Genomic DNA, 21,913 nt, shown 5'->3' on the forward strand with positions numbered 1-21,913 from the left:
TTCACTTGATATATGTTTTAGCATTCAACTTGCGGATTCCCGAGGTGACATTGGGGTAATCTATGCATAGGGGTTGATGCACGTTCTCGTCTTTTGTTTCTCCGATAGAAATCTTGGGGCACTCTTTGAAGTTATTTGTGTTGGATTGAGTATTACGAATCTGAATTTGCTTTGGTGTTATTTTAGTACGAACTCTTGGTTAGATCGATCGGAAAGAATAGCTTGTTGTTATTTTAGTACGAACTCTAGGATACATTGTTCGGAAATAATAGCTTTGAGGTGGTTTCGTACCCTACAAACAATTTATTCTTATGTTCTCCGCTACATAGGAACTTTGGAGTGACTCTTCATCGCACGTTGAGGGATGGTTATATGATCCAATTATATTAGCACTGTTGAGAGATTGCACTAGCGAAAGTACGGACCCTAGGCCTCATTTTTAAGCATTGCAATAGCGTTTTTGTGCCCGTTTACTATTTGCTACCTTGCTGTTTTTATTTATTCAGATTATAAAAATATATTTCTACCATCCATATTACACTTTTATCACCATCTCTTCACCGAACTAGTGCACCTATACAATTTGCCATTGTATTGGGTGTGTTGGGGACACAAGAGATTTCTTGTATTTGGTTGCAGGGTCTTTTGAGAGAGACCATCTTCATCCTACACCTCTCACGGATTGATAAACCTTAGGTCATCCACTTGAGGGAAAATTGCTACTGTCCTACAAAACTCTGCGCTTGGAGGCCCAACACATGTCTACAAGAATAAAGTTGCGTAGTAGACATCAGCAACCCATATGCGGAAGATCAAGAACCCACTTTGGTCAACCGCCCGTTTTGGAACCGTTTTCAGTGGGGAATCTATTTTGATGTCATCAAAGTGTAGAAGAATATTTATGTTGATGTCCGCTCCATCGACATTGCCTGTATGGGGAAGGATCCTGCCTACTTTGGTGAAGCTTTGCAGATGTGTACTCAGCTGAATATTCTCATGATCATGGAGTTCAACAAGGACTTTGATGCGGATTTGGTGGCTCGGTTTTATACCACGGTTCATCTGGGCACCGATGCGGAAAGGACCTTGACTTGGATGACTAATGGCAAACTTCTGTCAGTCAAATGGAAGGCATTCATGGAATTGTTTGGGATTGAAGATCAAGGGCTTGAGAACCCGGTTGGCTTTCGTCCTCACCAGAAGACAACATCTACTCACAAGCAAGCTCTCTGGCCGTTCTGCACTGTGAAGATTAATCCCGAGACGCAGAAGGAGACGTATGAGTTGCCTGCCTACCTGGACATCCTTCATCGCATCTTCAGAGAGACTCTTTTCCCACGCACTGGGAACTTGGATATGGTTCACTCGTTTCTCATGGACATGTTACTTTTTTGTTAGCATGAGAAGGAAGAAAACACTCGAGAGTCCTTGGATATCTCTCATGTCATGTTGTCTGAGCTTCTCTCCGCTATCTCCGAGCACAAGCGTCCCATCTATGGTCCTTTTCTCATGTTGCTTATTGAGAAGGCTTGGGAGCACACTTATCCTGGTGTCGTGCTGGAGACTGGCGAGTTGACCCCTCATGAGATCAAGCGTCTGAGGAAGAAGGAGAACTGGGGCACTTCGGTTCCGAGGTCTGGGATTCCATCTGGAGCTGACGATGTTGAGACAGAGGCTGATGCTGATGATGAGGAGGAGGACTATGTGCCCTCTGGAGTGGAGCCCTCATGGGCAAAGAAGCTCAAGCGCAAGATGAAGAAACTTTTATGCATGGAGTCCCATGGACAGTATATGGCTCATGTGTCTGAGAAGAAGGCCAGGAGCCGTCACAAGGAGCTCATGCGTCAGTTAGGTACAACAGTTGCCAGCGGATCTGAGGGCAAGATCACAGATGAGGAGGAGTGGGTTCAGCAGCACTACCCGTGGACAGACTAAGACACTGAGCAGCCCCCTGCCGATGACGGAGGAGCAGACGATCACACGAGGATGTGATGATGGAGATCGTCAGTTGTGCTATCACCTGGGGCTGTAGCAGCACTCTTTGCCCTTTTGGTGTCTCGGTGCCAAAGGGGGAGAAAGTTTAGGGATTTGTCGAGTTGTGAGTGTCTTATTTGCCTTGTCTTTCTCTCTCGCAAACTCTTCTATCGTCATTTGCTTTGGTTTGGTTTGTGCTCGTGAGACCTGGTACCCTATCATATGGTGTGAGACATATGCTACCTTATCCTATTATTATCATTGTATGCCCAGTACCTTAGTAGTGTGTGAGTTCTTGCTTATCTCATATGTCTATGCTCACTTACTACTCTATTGCATACTAGCTCATATATGTCTCATCTTTGATGCAAATGATGTCAGACTATAAAATATAGGGGGGGGCGTTGATCCTAATGTGTGTACTTCGCATTCCAAAGGCACCTCTAATTAGGTGCACACATCTAGGGGGATCCCGTCTGTATTTTGTAGTCTCTGGGATTCGCTTATTCTCTTGTCATTCCGTTGTGCAAATCACGTGTTGTCATCAACCCACCAAAAAGGGGGAGATTGTTAGGGCATGCCTCTCTCTAAGTAGTTTTGGTGATTGATGACAATGCTTTTGCGGACTAATCGTGTGCGTTGAGTATTTCAGCGATTCATTCATTGGCATGAGACGATTCTTTTCCCTCGGTGATTTAAGTGAAGACGGTGTAGTCTCCTTCGGTTCTGTTTTGGTGGACTTGAGTCGTAGGAGACACCGTACTATCAAGAGGGGGTCCGCATTGATGATGGGGAAGGACGTGGGATATATCTGACTATTGTACGCATGCAGGGCAGACGGCTCCGGACCAACCGGCTGAAAAATTGGGCCGGGCGACACATTTAAACAATCTTTACAAATTTTTCAAACGTTTCTCGAAACTCTAGGAAAACAATCGAATGTTGAATATTGTTCTGAAAATGAAAAACTTTTTGGAATTGAAAACATTTTTTACTCTGCATACTTTTTGAAAACTTGAACAAATTCTAAAATCATGAACATTTTTCGAATTTGTAGGAAATTTTTGAAAACAGAAACAATTTTCAAAGCTCAAAACAAAACTAGAAAACGGGAACATATTTTGAAATCCGTGAACATTTTTTAATACGCAACTTTTTTAAAAAAAATTGGACATCTTTTGATCTATGAACATATTTTAAAAAATTAGTAGAACATATTTACTGAAAATACTAACAATCTTTGAAAAATTAGAACACATTTTGAAGTTCTAAACAAATTATGAAAATGAGAACAAATATTAACATACCGAGCAATTTTTGAAAACACCAACAATTTTGAAACTATGAACATTTTTTCAAAACTTGAAGAAAACATGATTTTTTAAATGAAAGAACATTTTTAATACACTAAAATCTTTTGAGTCTATGAATATTTTAAAAATGATTTTTTATAAAACACAAACAATCTTTGAAAATTGGAACACATTTTAAAATTCCATTTTTGTTGAATTTGTGATTTTTTTGAAAATGGGAATATTTTTTGAAATTTAGAAACATTTTTTGGATCTGTTAACAAATTTGGGAAATGAGAACATTTTCTGAAATTTAGTAACTATGTTTGGATTTTATGAAAAAATTGTGTTAAAATACGAACATGTTCTTAATTTCCAAAAAAAATATGAATTTCTGAACAGTTGATTTTAAATGCCAACATTTTTTGGAAAAGAAAAAAAGGAAAACAAAGAAGGAAAAAAATAGAGAAAGAAGAAGAAGAAGAAGAAGAAGAAGAAGAAGAACAACAACAAAGCCTTTAAAAATCAAAAACAGAAAAACGAAAATTTAAAATGAAAAAAGGAAGCAGAAAAAGAAAAGGTAAAGCCGTATAATAAACCTTCTATACTATTCCCATACCTGAAAAAATGGCTGGGAAACTTCTATAGGAGCTTCGTGAAACCAAAACTGCTAAGCGATGCGAACAGTGGAAGATGGGCTGGACCAAGTGGTCGTGCGCTTGTGCGATTGATCGACCCTTTGAAGCCGGGGGCACCCTATTTCTCGCTTTAAGCGAGCACAGGGGAAGCCTCGCGTCCTGTGGCAACTCAGATGGGCCGGCCCAGCCGCGCAGGAGGCTACAACCTGTGTATTTTGCTGTTTTCTGCCCGCGTCCCTCATATTCTCCTTCCTCCTCCTCCTCCTCTTCCTCCTCTCTCTCTCTCTCAAAAACACACTACACACACAGAGAGAGAGAGATTCAATTGACTGATGCCTCTAGATCGAGATGCAACACTCCTTCATCGCTCGCCTCTGCAAAGGCATGCAACCTTCGCCCGTCAATCCATGTCACCTCTCTCAGCCACCTACCGCACGCCCCGCGTGACAGTCATCACGCGTTCCCGCAGTTGCCATGGTCCGGACCCTCTTCAATGTCCGTTTACCCGCAGTTGCCATGTCGTTGAACTACAGTTGCCATGTCGGACAACTACAGTTGCCATGGTTGCTCAACTGCAGTTGCCATCTCAGGTCAAGTGCCAGATGCCATTTTGGACAACTGCAGCTGTTGCCATGTATGGTCTGGTTTACTATAGTTGCCATGATTTGAAAACTTTAGAGGTTGCCACCTACTAACACTAAGCAGTTGCCATGTATGGTCTGGTAATAGTTTACTACAGTTGCCATGATTTGAAAACCTTAGGAGTTGCCACCTACTAACACTAAACAGTTGCCGTGTAGCGCTACAAAGAGACATGGCAAAACAACATGTTCGGGTAAAAGAGAGAGTTGCCATCTGCTTACAAGCACACTAGGGCAGTTGCCGTTTACCCTGCAAAACACATGGCAACTGACATGTTCGGGTAAAAAAAGAGAGTTGCCATCTGCTTGCAAGCACACTAGGGCAGTTGTCATGTACACTGCAAAACGCATGGCAACTGGCAGTTTGGGTGTGGGAGAGGAGACGGGCGTGTGGGCGAGATGGCAAATGCCCACACACCAGCCCTTGTGCGTGAGTGAAAACTGGCGTGTGGGCGAACTGCCAAACACCCACACACCGGCCCCTCCGTGTGGGCGACCGGGTGAATGCCCACACACCAGCCCATTCCTACGTGGCACCACAAACATGCCAAGATTCATGCATCCACAAACGGACGCGGATCCACGCGTGTGGGCGAGATGCAAACGCCCACACGTGTGGCGTTAGTGTTTCCGTAAAATATTCTACATATATATAAAACAACACTCTTCGAAACACATTTAAAAAATGTTAAACAAGTATTTGAAAAATATTGAAAAAGTATTATAAAATGTTGAACACGAATTTGAAAAATATTGAACAAGTATTTGAAAATGTTGAATAAGTATTAAAAATGTTGAATAAGTATTAAAAATGTTGAATAATTATTTGACAAATGTTGAATAAGTATTAAAAAAATTTGAATGAGTATTTGAAAAAATGTTGAACGAGTATTTCAAAATGTTGAATAAGTATTAGAAATATTGAAGAAGTATTTGAAAATGCTGAATAACTATTAGAAAATGCTAAACAAGTATTTGAAAAATGTAGAACATGTATTTGAAAAAAGTTGAACAAGTATTTAAAAATATTGAATAAGCGTTCGAACAATATTGGATGTGTATACAAATTTTTTTAATCACTTTCTAACATTTAAAAAATGTTGATCACTTTCTTTGTGGCTGGGCTGGGCTGGGCCGGGCTGGTACTTGGGAGACGATCAGAAGAAGTGCATAGAGCAGGGAAAACCCTCGTTCGCCCATTCCGCTCCTCTCGCCCCAAACCGCCCCCATCCGACGCCTTCCCATGGCCTCCGCCGCCGCCGCCGCCGCCGCCCGGGCGAACAGCCTCTCCCGCATCTTCTCCTCCTCCTCGCCAACGGTAAAACTGCCCAAGCATCCCGAGAACAAGCGCGCGCCGGCGCCGACGCCGACGCCGAAACCGCCCGCCGCCGACGCCGAAACCGCCCGCCGCCGATGCTGACTCCATCGCGGGCCAGAAGCTCCCGAAGCCCCTCGGCGAACAGCCCGCCGCCAAAGCTGAGTCCGACGCGGACCACAAGCTCCCGAAGCCCCTTGACGATATCCTCATTGCCCTCATCCGGCAGCGCGACCCTGATACGCTGGTCTCCGAGTTCGTCCAAGCGTCAACCGTGTCGTCGCGCTTCCGCGAGTGGCACCGCGTGTACGATGTAGCGGTAAGCCGCCTCACTTCCTTTGGCCGCCAAGACGGCATCGAGGCCATCATCGAAGCGCAGAAGCCCTTCCTCGAGACCTCAAACGAGGGGTTCGCCACGCGCCTCATCCGCCTCTACGGCCGTGCCTCCATGCCATCCCACGCTGCCGCAACCTTCCATGAACTTCCCACGCAGCATAAATCCACCATGACATTCAACGCCCTTCTTGCAGCGTATGCAGAAGCCGGGGATTTCGACGGGCTCACTGCTGTATTCCAGGAGATCCCAGCCACCCACCCCTCGATTGTTCCCAGCGTATACTCTTATAACATACTCGTCCGCGCATTGTGCCAGAAGCCTGACCTCTCAGCTGCTCTTGACGTTGTTCTTCTCATGGAGAAGCACGGTGTTTCAGCTGACAATGTTACTTTCAACACGCTGTTGAATGGGTTTTCTAACAATGGCCCCACGGATGAAGCAGAAATAGTATGGGAGATGATGAAGGAGAGGAATTTGGAGCCAGATGCAAAGTGCTACAATGCCAAGCTGCGGGGTTGGGTTGCAGAAGGGAGGATTGATGATGCAGCTGCTGTGCTTGAGAGGTTGGAGAAGGACGGGCCAAAACCCGATACAGTATCCTACAATGAGTTGATTCGAGGATATTTGAAAGCAGGGAGGTTACAGGAGGCCAAGAAGCTGTATGATGATTTGGTAAAAAATCACTGTGCCGCAAATAAGGGAACATATGAGACTCTCGTGCCACACCTTCTGCAGGCTGGAGACCTGGATTGTGCACTAAGGTACTGCTATGAAATGTTTAGTCGTAAAAGGGGCTGTAGAGTGGAGTGTGGTGTGCTGCAGGATGTAGTGAATGCATTGGTAGATGCATCGAGGGTGGAGGAGGCTGCCAAGCTTGTTGATATCGGGCGGAAGAAGTACTACTACTTACGAAAGGGTTTGAGGATGCGAGGTAGTGGAAAAGGCAGTGAATTAAGAGCTGAAACTGATGAGTAAGAAGCAATATCAGAAGAAAAGGAGTGTGAAGTGGAACATGAGACTGAAAAGTAAAATTCATTGGTCAGGCTTTGACTGATGCATGCCAAATTTCACCATGACTTGTTTTACTCAGTTTCTCTGTTTGCATGATAGAACAAGAAGTGCAAGTTAAAGTAGTGGTTTAACTAGTTTAATAAGGTATTGGTTTAGCTTGCCCTGTGATGTCATACTTGTTGAAAATCTTTTTATCCATTTTAGAAGAGATCCACAGGAAGTCTTTATTCTTATCTGCAATGTCTTGCTTGTGCTGATTTTTCTTGTTGCATCAAATTCCTTGTATGAATGTAATATTTGTGTTTGGAAACATCCTCCAAGAGTTGTGTACTTTATGGATACTTCTATTTTCTAGACATTGATGATTCAACTGTTAGCTCTGTGATGAAGATAAACACACATACCTCCCACTTTGTTGATTCTTACTTTTTATTATAGTATTTCTCTTCAAAGCATGGACAATGCAAATGTTATGACATACATGAAGTTAAAAGGCCTTTGATCAATGATTAGCTTCGATAGGAGTTTGTCAGGTTACTAGTTTGCCAAACTAGGGGTCAATAGTTGTACTATTTTCATTTGCTGTAGTGACCTTTGTTTTTCACTTTTTTTGAACTGATCTTCATATCTGGTCATATAGTGAGCTAGTAGAGTTGTAAACCGAACAAGGAAGAACTGTATGAATTAGGATAGTAGGTGAAGTGCTGTTTTCTCACAATTCGGATTCTTGCTTTCTAAGAAGATTGTAGGAGCTGACCTCCTTTAATTACGAGAATATACACAGAATGCACTTCAGCATTTACCATATTTACTCATTTGAATAAAGGCTGTGTTTTTGTGATGAAATTGACTTCAGTATGAAACTGCTAGGCTTTGAGACTATCCTCAAAATTGTTCCGAGAGTTCAAACTATGAAAAATTAAGCATGTAATCAAATAAACAATTGTTTTGTGGTTTTATTAAAAATACCGATAGTGTTGTCAAATGTCAGGACTAGAATTATGTACTCCCTCCGTTCGGAATTACTTGTCGCAGAAATGGATCTATCTAGACGTATTTTAGTTCTAGATACATCCATTTCCGAGACAAGTAATTCCGAACGGAGGGAGTATTATGTATTACCTGTACAACTCCAGCAATGTTACTCTTTGTGCTTTTCTTCTAATTAGAGGTAGTGAGCCACCCCAGGTTCGAGCCTTGGTGGGTTGACAGGTTGATACTGCACGATCAGTGCTGTGCTTTCCATTTGTTCATGTCAAACTTACCATATCTGGCAGCAGATTAGCAGATTGTTACTTTCTGTGTACTGTTCTGTTCTGGAATTTTAAAAATTCACAAAAACGTGATTTTGATCTGAATTTTTTACACAAGATTGATATACAAATTTCCCAGATTTTCCTAATTTTTTAGAATGTATGGAGTTACAGAAGTATACGAAGTTTCCAGATTGCTACGGATTGTTCTGTTTTAGACAGATTCTATTTTTTATGTGTTGTTTGCTTATTTTGATGAATCTATGGGTAGTATCAGGGTATATGAACCATGGAGAAGTTATAATACAGTAGATATAACACCAATATAAATTTGGAATGAGTTCACAACAGTACCTAAGTGGTGATTTGTTTTTATTATATTAACGGAGCTCATGAGTTTTCTGTTGAGTTTTGTGTTGTGAAGTTTTCAAGTTTTGACTAAGGTTTTGATGGACTATGGAATAAGGAGTGGCAAAAGCCTAAGCTTGGGGATGCCCAAGGCACCCCAAGCAAATATTCAAGGACAACCAAGCATATAAGTTTGGGGATGCCCCAGATGGCATCCCCTCTTTTGTCTTCAATTCATCGGTAAAATTACTTGAGGCTATATTTTTATTCACCACATGATATGTGTTTTGCTTGGAGCGTCTTGTATTACATGAGTCTTTACTTTTTAGTTTGCCATAATCATCCTTGTTGTACACACCTTTTGAGAGGGACACACATTAATCGTGAATTTATTAGAATACTGTATGTACTTCACTTATATCTTTTGAGCTAGGTAGTAGCTCTGGTGCTTCACTTATATCTTTTTAGAGCACGACAATGATTTTATTTTAAAGAAATTGATGAACTCTCATGGTTCACTTATATTATTTTAAGAGTCTTAAAAATAGTATGGCAATTTTCTTAGGTTATGAATTTGGTCGAAATATCATGGGTATTCAAGAGGGATATAATAAAAACTTTCATGTAGATCATTGAATATATGAGAAGTTTAATTCCTTACAATTGTTTTGAGATATAAAGATGGTGATATTAGAGTCATGCTAGTTGGTAATTGTGGCTTAATAGAAATACTTGTGTTAAGGTTTGTGCACGTATGGTCTCTCGTTATGTGATGAAGTTGGAACATGAATTATTTTTTATTGTCTTCCTTATGAGTGGCGGTCGTTGACGAGCTATGGGATTTTCCTACCAATCTACCCCCCTAGGAGCATGCATATTAGTACTATGTTTCAAGGGCTAATAAATTTCTGCAGCAAGTATGTGAGTTCTTTATGACTAATGTTGAGTCCATGGATTATACGCACTCTCACTCTTCCACCATTGATAGCCTCTCTAGTACCGCGCAACTTCCGCCGGTGCATTAAACCCACCATATACCTTCCTCAAAATAGCCACCATACCTACCTATTATGGACATTCCATAGCCATTCTGAGATATATTGCCATGCAACTTCCACCGTTCCGTTTATTATGACATATACCATCATTGTCATATTGCTTTGCATGATCATATAATTGACATAGTATTTGTGGCTTGGCCATCATTCATATTTTTTATACATGTCACGCTAGATCATTGCACATTCCGGTACACCACCGGAGGCATTCATATAGAGTCATATTTTTGTTCTAGTATCGAGTTGTAAGTCAATAGAAGTCTGATGATCATCATTATTAGAGCATTGTCCCATGTGTGGAAAGGATGATGGAGGCTATGATTTCCCCCCACAAGTCTGGATGAGACTCCAGAGTTAGAATAAAAAGAGGCCAAAGATCCCAAAATAAAAAAAGAGGCCAAAGAGCCCAAAAAAGAGAAAAAATGATTTTTTTTTAAAACGAGAGAAAAAGAGAGAAGGGACAATGTTACTACCCTTTTCCGCACTTGTGCTTCAAAATAGCACCATGATCTTCATGATAGAGAGTCTCCTATGTTGTCACTTTCATATATTACTAGCGGGAATTTTACAATATAGAACTTGGCTTGTATATTCCAATGAGGGACTTCCTGAAATTTCCCTAGGTCTTCGTGAGCAAGCGAGTTGGATGCACATCCACTTAGTTTTCTTTCGAGCTTTCATACACTTATAGCTCTAGTGCATCCGTTGCATGGCAATCCCTACTCACTTGCACCAATATCAATTGATGGGCATCTCCATAGCCTATTAATTTGCCTAGTTGGTGTGAGAATTTCTTTCTCCTTTTTGTCTACTACCACCTTCTATTCCACCCATAGTGCTATATCCATGACTCACGCTCATGTATTGCGTGAAAGTTGGAAAAGCTTTAGAACATCAAAAGTATGAAACAGTTGCTTGGCTTGTCATTGGGGTTGTGCATGATAAATACTTTGTGTGATGAAGATAGAGCATGATAACACTATATGATTTTATAGGGATAACTTTCTTTAGCCATGATATTTTGAAAAGCCATGATTGCTTTATTAGTATGCTTGAAGTATTATTGTTTTTATGTCAATATTAAACTTCTGTTTTGAATCTTATGGATCTGAATATTCATGCCACAATAAGAAAGATTACTTGATAAACATGTTAGGTAGCATTCCACATAAAAATTATGTTTTTATCATTTACCTACTCGAGGACGAGCATGAATTAAGCTTGGGGATGCTTCATACGTCTCCAACATATCTATAATTTTTTTATTGTCCCATGCTATTATATTATCGATCTTGGATGTTTTATATGTATTAATATGCTATTTTATATCATTTTTGTGACTAAACTATTAACCTAGTGCCTAGTGCTAGTTGCTGTTTTTTCCTTGTTTTTGTCTTTTACAGAAAATCAATACCAAACGGAGTCCAAACGGAATGAAACTTTTTGAGAATTTTTCTTGGACCAGAAAACAACCACGAAGCTTCGGGAGGAGGCCACAATAGCCACGAGAGGGCCATAAGCCCTAGAGGCGCCCTAGGGGGGCCGCCCCCAGGCTTGTGGGCCCCTCGGGACTCCCCTAACCCTAATTCCAGCTCTATAAATACCAAAATATTCCTCGTACACCAGGGGGCACACCAAAAATACTTTTCCGCCGCCGCAAGCTTCTGTTCTCGTGAGATCCCATCTTGGGGCCTTTTCTGGTACTCTACCAGAGGGGGATTCGATCACGGAGGGCCTGTACACCAACCTTGCTACCCTTCCGATGATGTGTGAGTAGTTTACCACAAACCTACCGGTCCATAGCTAGTAGCTAGATGGCTTCTTCTCTCTCTTTGATCTTCAATACAATGTTCTCCTCGATGTTCTTGGAGCTCTATTTGATGTAATCTTTTTTTTTGCGGTGTGTTTGTTGAGATCCCATGAATTATGAATTTATGATTAGATTATCTATGAATATTATTTCAGTCTTCTCTGAACTCTTTTATGCATGATTAAGATAGCTTTGTATTTCTCTCTGGCCTATTGATTGGGTTTGGTCAACTAGATTGATTTATCTTGCAACAGGAAAGGTGCTTTGTGATGGTTCAATCTTGCGGTGTCCTCACCCAGTGACAGTAGGGGTAGCGAGGCACGTATTTGTATTGTTGCCATTAAGGATAAAAAGATGGGGTTTTTACTATATTGTTTGGATCTATCCGTCTACATCATGTCATCCTGCTTAAGGCGCTACTCTGTTCTTGTTAACTTAATACACTAGATGCAGGCTGGATAGCGGTCGATGTGTGGAGTAATAGTAGTAGATGCAGGCAGGAGTCGGTCTACTTGTCACGGACGCGATGCCTATATTCATGATCATTGCCTTAGATATCGTCGTAACTATGCGCTTTTCTATCAAGTGCTCAATAGTAATTTGTTTACCCACCATATGCTTTCTTCAAGAGAGAAGCCTCTAGTGAAACCTATGGCCCCCGGGTCTATTTCTATCATATTATTTTCAGATCTATAAAACCATAAACACAAAAATACCTTGTTGTATTTATCTTTACTTTATTTTACACTTTTACTTACCTTTTATACCTATCTCTATCAGATCTCACTCTTGCTAGTGACCGTGAAGGGATTGTCAACCCCTTTTTCGTGTTGTGTGCAAGTGTTTGTTAGTTTGTGCAGGTGCATCTATTAGGGACTTGTGTGTTCCTCCTATTGGATTGATACCTTGGTTCTTAACTGAGGGAAATACTTATCTCTACTTTGTTGCATCACCCTTTCCTCTTCAAGGGAAAAATCAACGCAAGCTCAAGAAGTAGCAGAGAGAAACGCGCAAACCACAGTGCATCGCTCGGCCCCGACCACCCACCGTAACCGGGAACTCCCCGATATTCCTTGTCCTCACTTCTACCACGATTTTTCCGTCATGGATGGCCCAAAGAATGTCATGCAGGTGCGTCTCCGGCCGACCCAAGACGAAAAGCCCATTTTTGTCATGATTTTCTGTCATAGAAGTAGGAGCCCACCACATCAATGATGATACGTGTTTTTGTCACAATTATTGTCATAGAAGTGTCATAAGCATGACGATTTTTTTGTTCGGGCCATAATGTCACAGATGTGTGTTTTTTGCAGTGTTTATACAAACAGTTCCACTCGACAGCTGAACCGAACAAACGTTTCCGTAATTGTTGCCAACCACGTACTGAAATAGCTAGTTTAACTGTATATACTAGCTAATTTTAAGTACGTAGTACAGTTCTACCATATCTATAGTCAGATGAACTGAACAAAATAACCCCTAAATACTACTACTATGGAGGAGCTTTGTACTACTTCCAGCAGCCTCGCTTCTGCCGAGCGCGCTTAGTAAGAGGTAGAGGAGGAGAAGCCTACTGACGAGCTAGAGAACTGGAATCCGGTGCCTGCCGATGTTGCACCTTTAGCGACGCCCACCTCGAACGCCCTTTGCCGCTCCAGATGATCCCTCTCGAAGCAACAGCACTCCTCGTAGATCTCCGCATTCCGCGCCTCTACGGTGGCGTGTGTTGTGGCCACGACAGCGGTAAGACTCTTTGCGTGCTCGACCAGGCGCTCCTCCTCCTCCCGTAGGAACTCGATGTAGCGCGCAAGGTCGCTGACGCACATGCGGAGCTCCACCTCCACCTCCCACCTTCGGGCGACGGTGGCGGAGCGGGTGATGACCCCGGCGGTCGATGGTGGGATGGCGGCCACGGCAGCCGACGGTGGGGTGGTGGCCACGATGGCCACCTCCCGCCTTCGGGTCGCGATGGCGGAGCGAGTTTTGGCCATGGCGGCCGACAGTGGGCTGGCGGCCACGACGGCCACCTCCCTCCTTCGGGCCACGGTGGTAGAGCAGGCGATGGCCCTGGCTTTCAACGGTGGTGTGGCGGCCACGGCGGCAGACGGTGGGGTGGCGGCAACGGCGGCCGGCAACAGCTGCCGACAGGCAGCGGCAGCGGAGCTATGGTGGGTGTTGTGCGCACATCCAATAGGGATGCCACACGTAGTACATGACACCGGGGACTATGCCGCCGCGGTGGTGTAGCCTCCCAGCTAGAGCTGCCCTCTGATGACGGTGGAGTGGCTGGGCGACGAAGACGGAGCGGTGCCATTGGCGATTGTGGGAGAAGCAGACGAGATAAGCTACGGGGAGGGAGGGTGAAAGATCGTGGATGTCTCCTAGAGGGGGTGAATAGGTGCTTTCAAATAATTACGGTTTAGGCTTGAACAAATGCAGAATAAAACTAGTGTTTAATTTGTCAAGAAAAAAACCTAAAACAACTAGGCTCACCTATGTCCAGTAACAACTTATGCTAAGAAAGATAAACAACTATGTGATAGCTAGATATATAGCAGGAAACAATATGGCTATCACGAAGTAAAGTGTGATTTCTACTACGCAACTTTATTCTTGTAGACACGTGTTGGGCCTCCAAGCGACCCTGCAACTTTGTAGGACAGTAGCAATTTTCCCTCGAGTGGATGACCTAAGGTTTATCAATCCGTGGGAGGCGTAGGATGAAGATAGTCTCTCTCAAACGACCCTGCAACCAAATACAAGAAATCTCTTGTGTCCCCAACACACCCAATACAATGGCAACTTGTATAGGTGTAGTTCGGCGAAGAGATGGTGATAAACGTGTAATATCGATGGTAGAAATATATTTTTATAATCTGAATAAATAAAAACAGCAAGGTAACAAATACTAAACGGGCACAAAAACGGTATTGCAATGCTTGAAAATGAGGCCTAGGGTCCGTACTTTCGCTAGTGCAATCTCTCAACAGTGCTAATATAATTGGATTATATAACCACCCTCAAAGTGCAACGAAGAATCCCTCCAAAGTTCCTATCTAGCGGAGAACATAAGAATAAATTGTTTGTAGGGTACGAAACCACCTCAAAGCTACTCTTTCCGTTCGATCTATTCAAGAGTTCGTACTAAAATAACACAAAGCTATTCTTTCCGTTCGATCTATCGTAGAGTTCATACTAAAATAACACCAAAGCAAATTCATATTCATGATACTCAATCCAACACAAAGAACTTCAAATAGTGCCCCAAGATTTCTACCGGAGAAACAAAGACAAGAACGTCCATCAACCCCTATGCATAGATTACCCCAATGTCACCTCGGGAATCCGCGAGTTGAGTGCCAAAACATATATCAAGTGAATCAATACGATACCCCATTGTCACCACGAGTATTCAATTGCAAGACATATATCAAGTGTTCTCAAATCCATAAAAGTATTCAATCCGATAACAACGAAATCTTAAAGGGAAAACTCAATTCATCACAACAAGATAGAGAGGGGAAAACACCATATGATCCGACTATATTAACAAAGCCCACGATACATCAAGATCGTGACATCTCAAGAACACGAGAGAGAGATATTAAACACATACCTACTGGTACAAACCCTCAGCCCCGAGGGTGGACCACTCCCTCCTCATCATGGTGGCCGCCGGGATGATGAAGATGGCCACCGGAGATGATTCCCCCCTCCAGCAGGGTGCCGGAACGGGGTCTAGATTGGTTTTTGGTGGCTACAGAGCCTTGCGGCGGCGGAACTTCTCATCTAGGGTTACCCAGAAGGTTTTGGAATATTTGAGAATTTATAGGGCGAAGAGGGCATGCGGGAGGCCACCGAGGTGGGCACAACCCACCTGGGCGCGCCTGGGCCCCCAGGAGCGCCCTAGTGGGTTGTGACCCCCTCGGGGCACCCCCCAGGTGCTGCTCTGGCCCATTGGGAGTCTTCTGGTCCATCAAAAAATCCACAAAAAGTTTCGCGGTGTTTGGACTCCGTTTGATATTGATTTCCTGCGATGTAAAAAACATGCAAAAAACAACAACTGTCACTTGGGACTATGTCAATAGGTTAGTACCAAAAAATGATATAAAATGACTATAAAATGATTATAAAACATCCAAGAATGATAATATAACAGCATGGAACAATCAAAAATTATAGATACGTTGGAGACGTATCAACATCCCCAAGCTTAATTCCTGCTCGTCCTCGAGTAGGTAAATGATAAAAACATAATTTTTGATGTAGAATGCTGCCTAACATGTCATCTCATATTCTTTTCTTTATAGCAGGGACATTTGGACTTTTAAATGGTTCAAAGCAATAGTCTAGTTTTGACATCAGACTTAAATACTCAAGCATATCAAGTTCAACAAGCAACCATGTCTTTCAAAATATCAATGCTAAAATAAGTTATCCCTGGCCCATCATGCTCAATCATTGATCCATTCATGAAACACACTCGCATATTAGCTACACCCAATGCTCAAGTACGATCATAGTGCTCCCTAGTTGGTGCTTTATAAGAGAAGATGGAGACTCAAATTAAAAATAAAAATTGCATAAAGTAAAAGAAAGGCCCTTCGTAGAGGGAAGTAGGGATTTGTAGAGGTGCCAGAGCTCAAAGCAAAAATTGAGAGATAAAAACATCTTGAGAGGCATACTTTTCCCACCAACAAAAACGACTTAGAGCTCCCAACACTTTCCATGCTAGTTATATCATAGGCGGTTCCCAAACAGAAAATAAAGTTTATTCCTTTTTCCACCATACTTTCACTTTCCATGGCTAACCGTATCGACGGGTGTCCTCCATACCAACACTTTCCAAGGAATTTATTATTTGATAACATAAAGTAAATTCATTTTTCATTTCGGGACTGGGCATCCCTAATACCTTTGCCTTACTCTCATGCAATGACAAGTGAATAAACACTCATCGTGAGAATAACACATCTAGCATGGAAAATACTGGCCACCCCTCACCGCTTCGCGAGCGGTACGAGCACACAAAAGAAAATTTTATTTTGAAAATTAGAGATGGCACATACAAATTTTCTTAGAATGGCAAAAGAATACCGCATATAGGTAGGTACAGTGGACTCATGTGGCAAAACTGGTTTAAAGGATTTTGGATGCACAAGTAGTGATCATACTTAGTGCAAAATGAAGGCTAGCAAAAGATTGAGAAGCGACCAACCAAGAAACGAATAATCTCATAAGCGAGCATTGAGCATAATTAACACCGAATAATGCACCACAAGTAGGATGTAATTTCATTGCATAACTATTGACTTTCGTGCTTGCATAGGGAATCACAAACCTTAACACCAATATTCTTACTAAAGCATAATTACTCATCAACATGACTCACATATCACATCATCATATCTCAAAACTATTACAAGGAATCAAGTTTATTTTATCCAATGATCTTCATGAAAGTTTTTATCATATCTTCCTTGGGTACCTATCACTTTGGAACTAATTTTCATGTGTTGCTTTTGATAAGCTCAAACAAATATAAGTGAAGATCATGAGCATAATATTTCTTTCTCTAAAATTAATTTAAGTATCAATACAGTACAATGTATTAATTTAAGATCATGAGCATAATATTTGTTTGTAGGGTACGAAACCACCTCAAAGCTATTCTTTCTATTAGTCTATTCAAGAGTTCGTACTAAAATAACACAAAGCTATTCTTTTCGTTTGATCTATCCTAGAGTTCGTACTAAAATAACACCAAAGCAAATTCATATTCATAATACTCAATCCGGCACAAAGAACTTCAAAGAGTGCCCCAAGGTTTCTACCGGAGAAACAAAGACAAGAACGTGCATCAACCCCTATGCATAGATTACCCCAATGTTACCTCGGGAATCCGCGAGTTGAGTGCCAAAACATATATCAAGTGAATCAATACGATACCCCATTGTCACCACGAGTATTCAATTGCAATACATATATAAAGTGTTCTCAAATCCATAAAAGTATTCAATCCGATAACAATGAAATCTCAAAGGGAAAACTCAATTCATCACAACAAGATAGAGAGGGGAAAACACCATATGATTCGACTATATTAACAAAGCCCACGATACATCAAGATCGTGATATATCAAGAACACGAGAGAGAGAGAGAGATATTAAACACATAGCTACTGGTACAAATCCTCAGCCCCGAGGGTGGACTACTCCCTCCTCATCATGGTGGCCGCCGGGATGATGAAGATGGCCACCGAAGATGATTCCCCCCTCCGCCTGGGTGCCGGAACGGGGTCTAGATTGGTTTTCGGTGGCTACATAGCCTTGTGGCGGTAGAACTTCTCATCTAGGGTTACCTCAAAGGGTTTTGGAATATTTGAGAATTTATAGGGCCAAGAGGGGGTGCGGGAGGCCACCGAGGTGGGCACAACCCACCTGGGCGTGCCTGGGCCCCCAGGCATGCCCTGGTGAGTTGTGCCCCACTCGGGGCCCCCCGGGTGCTGCTCTGGCCCATCGGGAGTCTTCTGGTCCATAAAAAGTTTCGCGGTGTTTGGACTCCATTTGATATTAATTTCCTGCGATGTAAAAAACATGCAAAAAACAACAACTGGCACTTGGTACTATGTCAATAGGTTAGTACCAAAAAATGATATAAAATGACTATAAAATGATTATAAAACATCCAAGAATGATAATATAACAGCATGGAACAATCAAAATTTATAGATACGTTGGAGACGTATCAAAGTGCATAAGTAAAGGGCTCGGGTAAGAGATAACCGAGGCACGCGGAGACGATGATGTATCCCAAAGTTCACACCCTTGTAGATGCTAATCTCTGTTTGGAGCGGTGTGGAGGCACAATGCTCCCCAAGAAGCCACCAGGGCCACCGTAATCTCCTCACGCCCTCGCACAATGCAAGGTGCCGTGAATCCACTAAGGGACCCTTTAGGGCGGTCACTGAACCTGTACAATTGGCAACCCTAAGGGCGGTCACCGAACCCATACACTTTGGCAACCTGCGGGGCGGTCACCGGAACCCGTACAAATTGCTCGGGGTGATCTCCACAACCTAATTGGAGACCTAGACACTTGCCCGGAGCTTTACACCACAATGATTGAGCTCCGAAGCACCTCAAACCATCTAGGGAGCCCAAGCACCCAAGAGGAACAAGCTCTAGGGTACCAAGCACCCAAGAGTAATAAGATTCTCAAATTTTCACTTCCACGTATCACCGTGGAGAACTCAAACCGATAAAACTAATGCAATGGCAAGGGCACACGAAGTGCCCAAGTCCCTCACTCTCAAATCCCACCAAAGAAATGAAAGCTATGGAGGAATATGAGAGGAAAAACAAGAAGGAGAACACAAAGAACTCCAAGATCTAGATCCAAGGGGTTCTCCTCACATAGAGGAGAAAGTGATTGGTGGAACTGCAGATCTAGATCTCCTCTCTCTTTTCCCTCAAGAACTAGCAAGAATCATTGGAGGGATTGAGAGATAGCAAGCTCGAAGGAGGTCAACAATGGGGGAATAATACGAGCTCAAAGGATTGGGTCCATTGGGGAAGAAGACCCCCTTCTATAGGACCCCACGAATCTGCCCGTTATGTTGCAAAAACACAAGAGCGGTACAACTGCTAAGAGTACCTGTACAACTAGAAAACACGGGAACCCTGCAGAAACCCTACGGAGCGGCACAACTGGTGACGCGGGCGATAGTACTGGTTGAAACGAGTAACCGGAACAACCGCACCACCACCACTCGACAATCACTTTAAAACAGAGAGGAGTCACCCCCGAGCGGTAGTTGAGATGGTGGTTGCACCGGTGCAACCGCCAGGACCGAGCACGGGTGGTGGCTAAGTCCCGAGCGGTACAACCGCTTTGGACACCGGTAGTTCCGCTCAAAACTAGTTGACCGGACCAACGGGGCCACCACCGCCCAAGAACCGCCCCACAACAGAGCCCAATCCGGTGGTAGGGCGGTAGTGGGCCGGTACAACTGCCGAGCTGCAGACCTGGAGTTTTCCAAGCACCAGGCGGTACAACCGCCCGGCGCAGCGGTACAACCGCTTGGAAAACACCTGGGGACTGCAACCCTAGGGTATCACCCCTAGGGCGGTAAAACCGCTCGTACCCGCGGTACAACCGCAAGGTGTAGAAACCAGAACTGACATAACTTCTGCAAGTGAGCTCCGAATTGAGCAAACTCAAGCTTGTTGGATAGTGAGAAGAGGCAGTAGAAAAATGCCAAAGATATAGAGGAGATAAACCTCTAATAATGAAGAGCCGGCAAAACCTCCAACATTGAAAACATCATAGAAGATGCACATGAACTCCATTTTTGATGAACTTGAGCTTATCATGAAGAAGACCAAAATCTCTACAACTCAGAAAGAGAAACACCAAACAAGAATCAAGAAAGATGATGTAATGATGCAATGGTTTGATCTCTCTACGAACGATACGATCAAGCTACTTATTTGAGAGTCCCCCTTGATAGTACGACAATCGATCCTATAACCCGGTCTCCCAACTACCACCAGAGAGCCGCAAAATAGAAAACCTATCAAGGGCAAACCTTTACCTTGCACATAGTCCACTTGAGCTAGATGATGACGATCTTGACTTCCGCAAGTTGGACCACCTTTCTTGATTGCCTTGTGATAACCCACAAGTATAGGGGATCAGTTGTAGCCTCTTTCGATAAGTAAGAGTGTCGGACCCAACGGGGAGCTAAAGGTAGAACAAATATTCCCTCAAGTTCTATCGACCACCGATACAACTCTACGCACGCTTAACGTTTGCTTTACCTAGAACAAGTATGAAACTAGAAGTACTTTGTAGGTGTGATAGGATAGGTTTGCAAGATAATAAAGAGCACGTAGATAAAAACTAGGGGCTGTTTAGATAAAGACACGACTAAGTTAGTTTTAGTAGAGAGCTTTTTTTCACGAGAAAGTTATTTGTCCCTAGGCAATCGATAACTAGACCGGTAATCATTATTGCAATTTTATATGAGGGAGAGGCATAAGCTAACATACTTTCTCTTCTTGGATCATATGCACTTATCATTGGAACTCTAGCAAGCATCCGCAACTACTAAAGATCATTAAGGTAAAACCCAACCATGGCATTAAAGTATCAGGTCCTCTTTATTCCCATATGCAAACAACCTACTTTCTCGGGTCTGTGCTTCTGTCACTCACGCCACCCACCATAAGCAAATCATGAACATATTGCAAACCCTATAGCGGGGATCCCTCATGCTTGCGCAACACGGAGAGCACCATAGGACAACACCAATAATAAAACATGCAACTCAAACCAATCATGATCATCAATCAACCCATAGGACAAAACAGATCTACTCAAACATCATAGGATAGCCATACATCATTGGGAAATAATATATAGCGTTGAGCACCATGTTCAAGTAGAGATTACAACGGGGAGAAGGGGTGTTACACCGCTGCATAGAGGGGGAGAGAGTTGGTGATGACGGCGGCGAAGTTGTTGGTGTAGATTGTCGTTGCGATGATGGCCCCGGCGGCATTCCGACGCCACCGAGAGAGAGGGGGAGAGAGCCCCCCTTCTTCTTCTTCCTTGGCCTTCCCCCTATATGGGAGAAGGGTTTACCCTCTGGTCCTTGGCTTCCATGGCGGCGGAGGCGCGGGAGCCCCTCCGAGATTGGAACTCTCTCTCTGTTTCCTTCTGTTTCTACGCTCCCCGATTCTGGCCTTTCACCGTTTCTTAAATTCTCAGAGATCTGTAACTCTGATTGGGCTGAAATTTTAACACGATTTGTATCCGGATATTAGCTTTCTTGCGCGAGAAGAAGGGCACCAACCGCCTTACGGGGTGGCCACAAGGACCAGGGGCGCGCCCTCCGTCCTTGTGGGCCCCTCGGGCATCGTCTCGCGTTGATTCCACTTCCCAAAATTCACATATATTCCAAAAAAAAATCTCCGTAAGTTTTTATCCCATTTGGACTCTGTTTGATATGGATTTTCTGCGAAACAAAAAAACATGCAACAAACAGGAACTGGCACTAGGCACTGGATCAATATGTTAGTCCCAAAAATAGTATAAAAAGTTGCCAAAAGTATATGAAAGTTGTATAAATATTGGCATGAAACAATAAAAAATTATAGATACGACGGAGACATATCAGCATCCCCAAGCTTAAGTCCTGCTCTTCCTCGAGTAGGTAAATGATAAAAAAG

At 43.1% G+C, this 21,913-nt stretch overlaps 1 protein-coding gene across 1 annotated transcript; it reads left to right on the plus strand.

Moving 5' to 3' along the window:
* Positions 1 to 5,867: 5,867 nt before the first annotated feature.
* On the plus strand, positions 5,868 to 7,330 carry LOC123076347 (pentatricopeptide repeat-containing protein At3g13160, mitochondrial-like; the record flags this gene model as incomplete). The annotated part of the gene is made up of 1 exon (XM_044498646.1): positions 5,868 to 7,330. A coding segment is annotated over one exon (1,305 nt), but the record flags the coding sequence as incomplete, so codon positions are not given.
* Positions 7,331 to 21,913: the final 14,583 nt, after the last annotated feature.

This window comes from Triticum aestivum, chromosome 3D (genome assembly GCF_018294505.1).
Source record: "Triticum aestivum cultivar Chinese Spring chromosome 3D, IWGSC CS RefSeq v2.1, whole genome shotgun sequence".
NCBI classification, from domain to species: Eukaryota; Viridiplantae; Streptophyta; class Magnoliopsida; order Poales; family Poaceae; genus Triticum; species Triticum aestivum.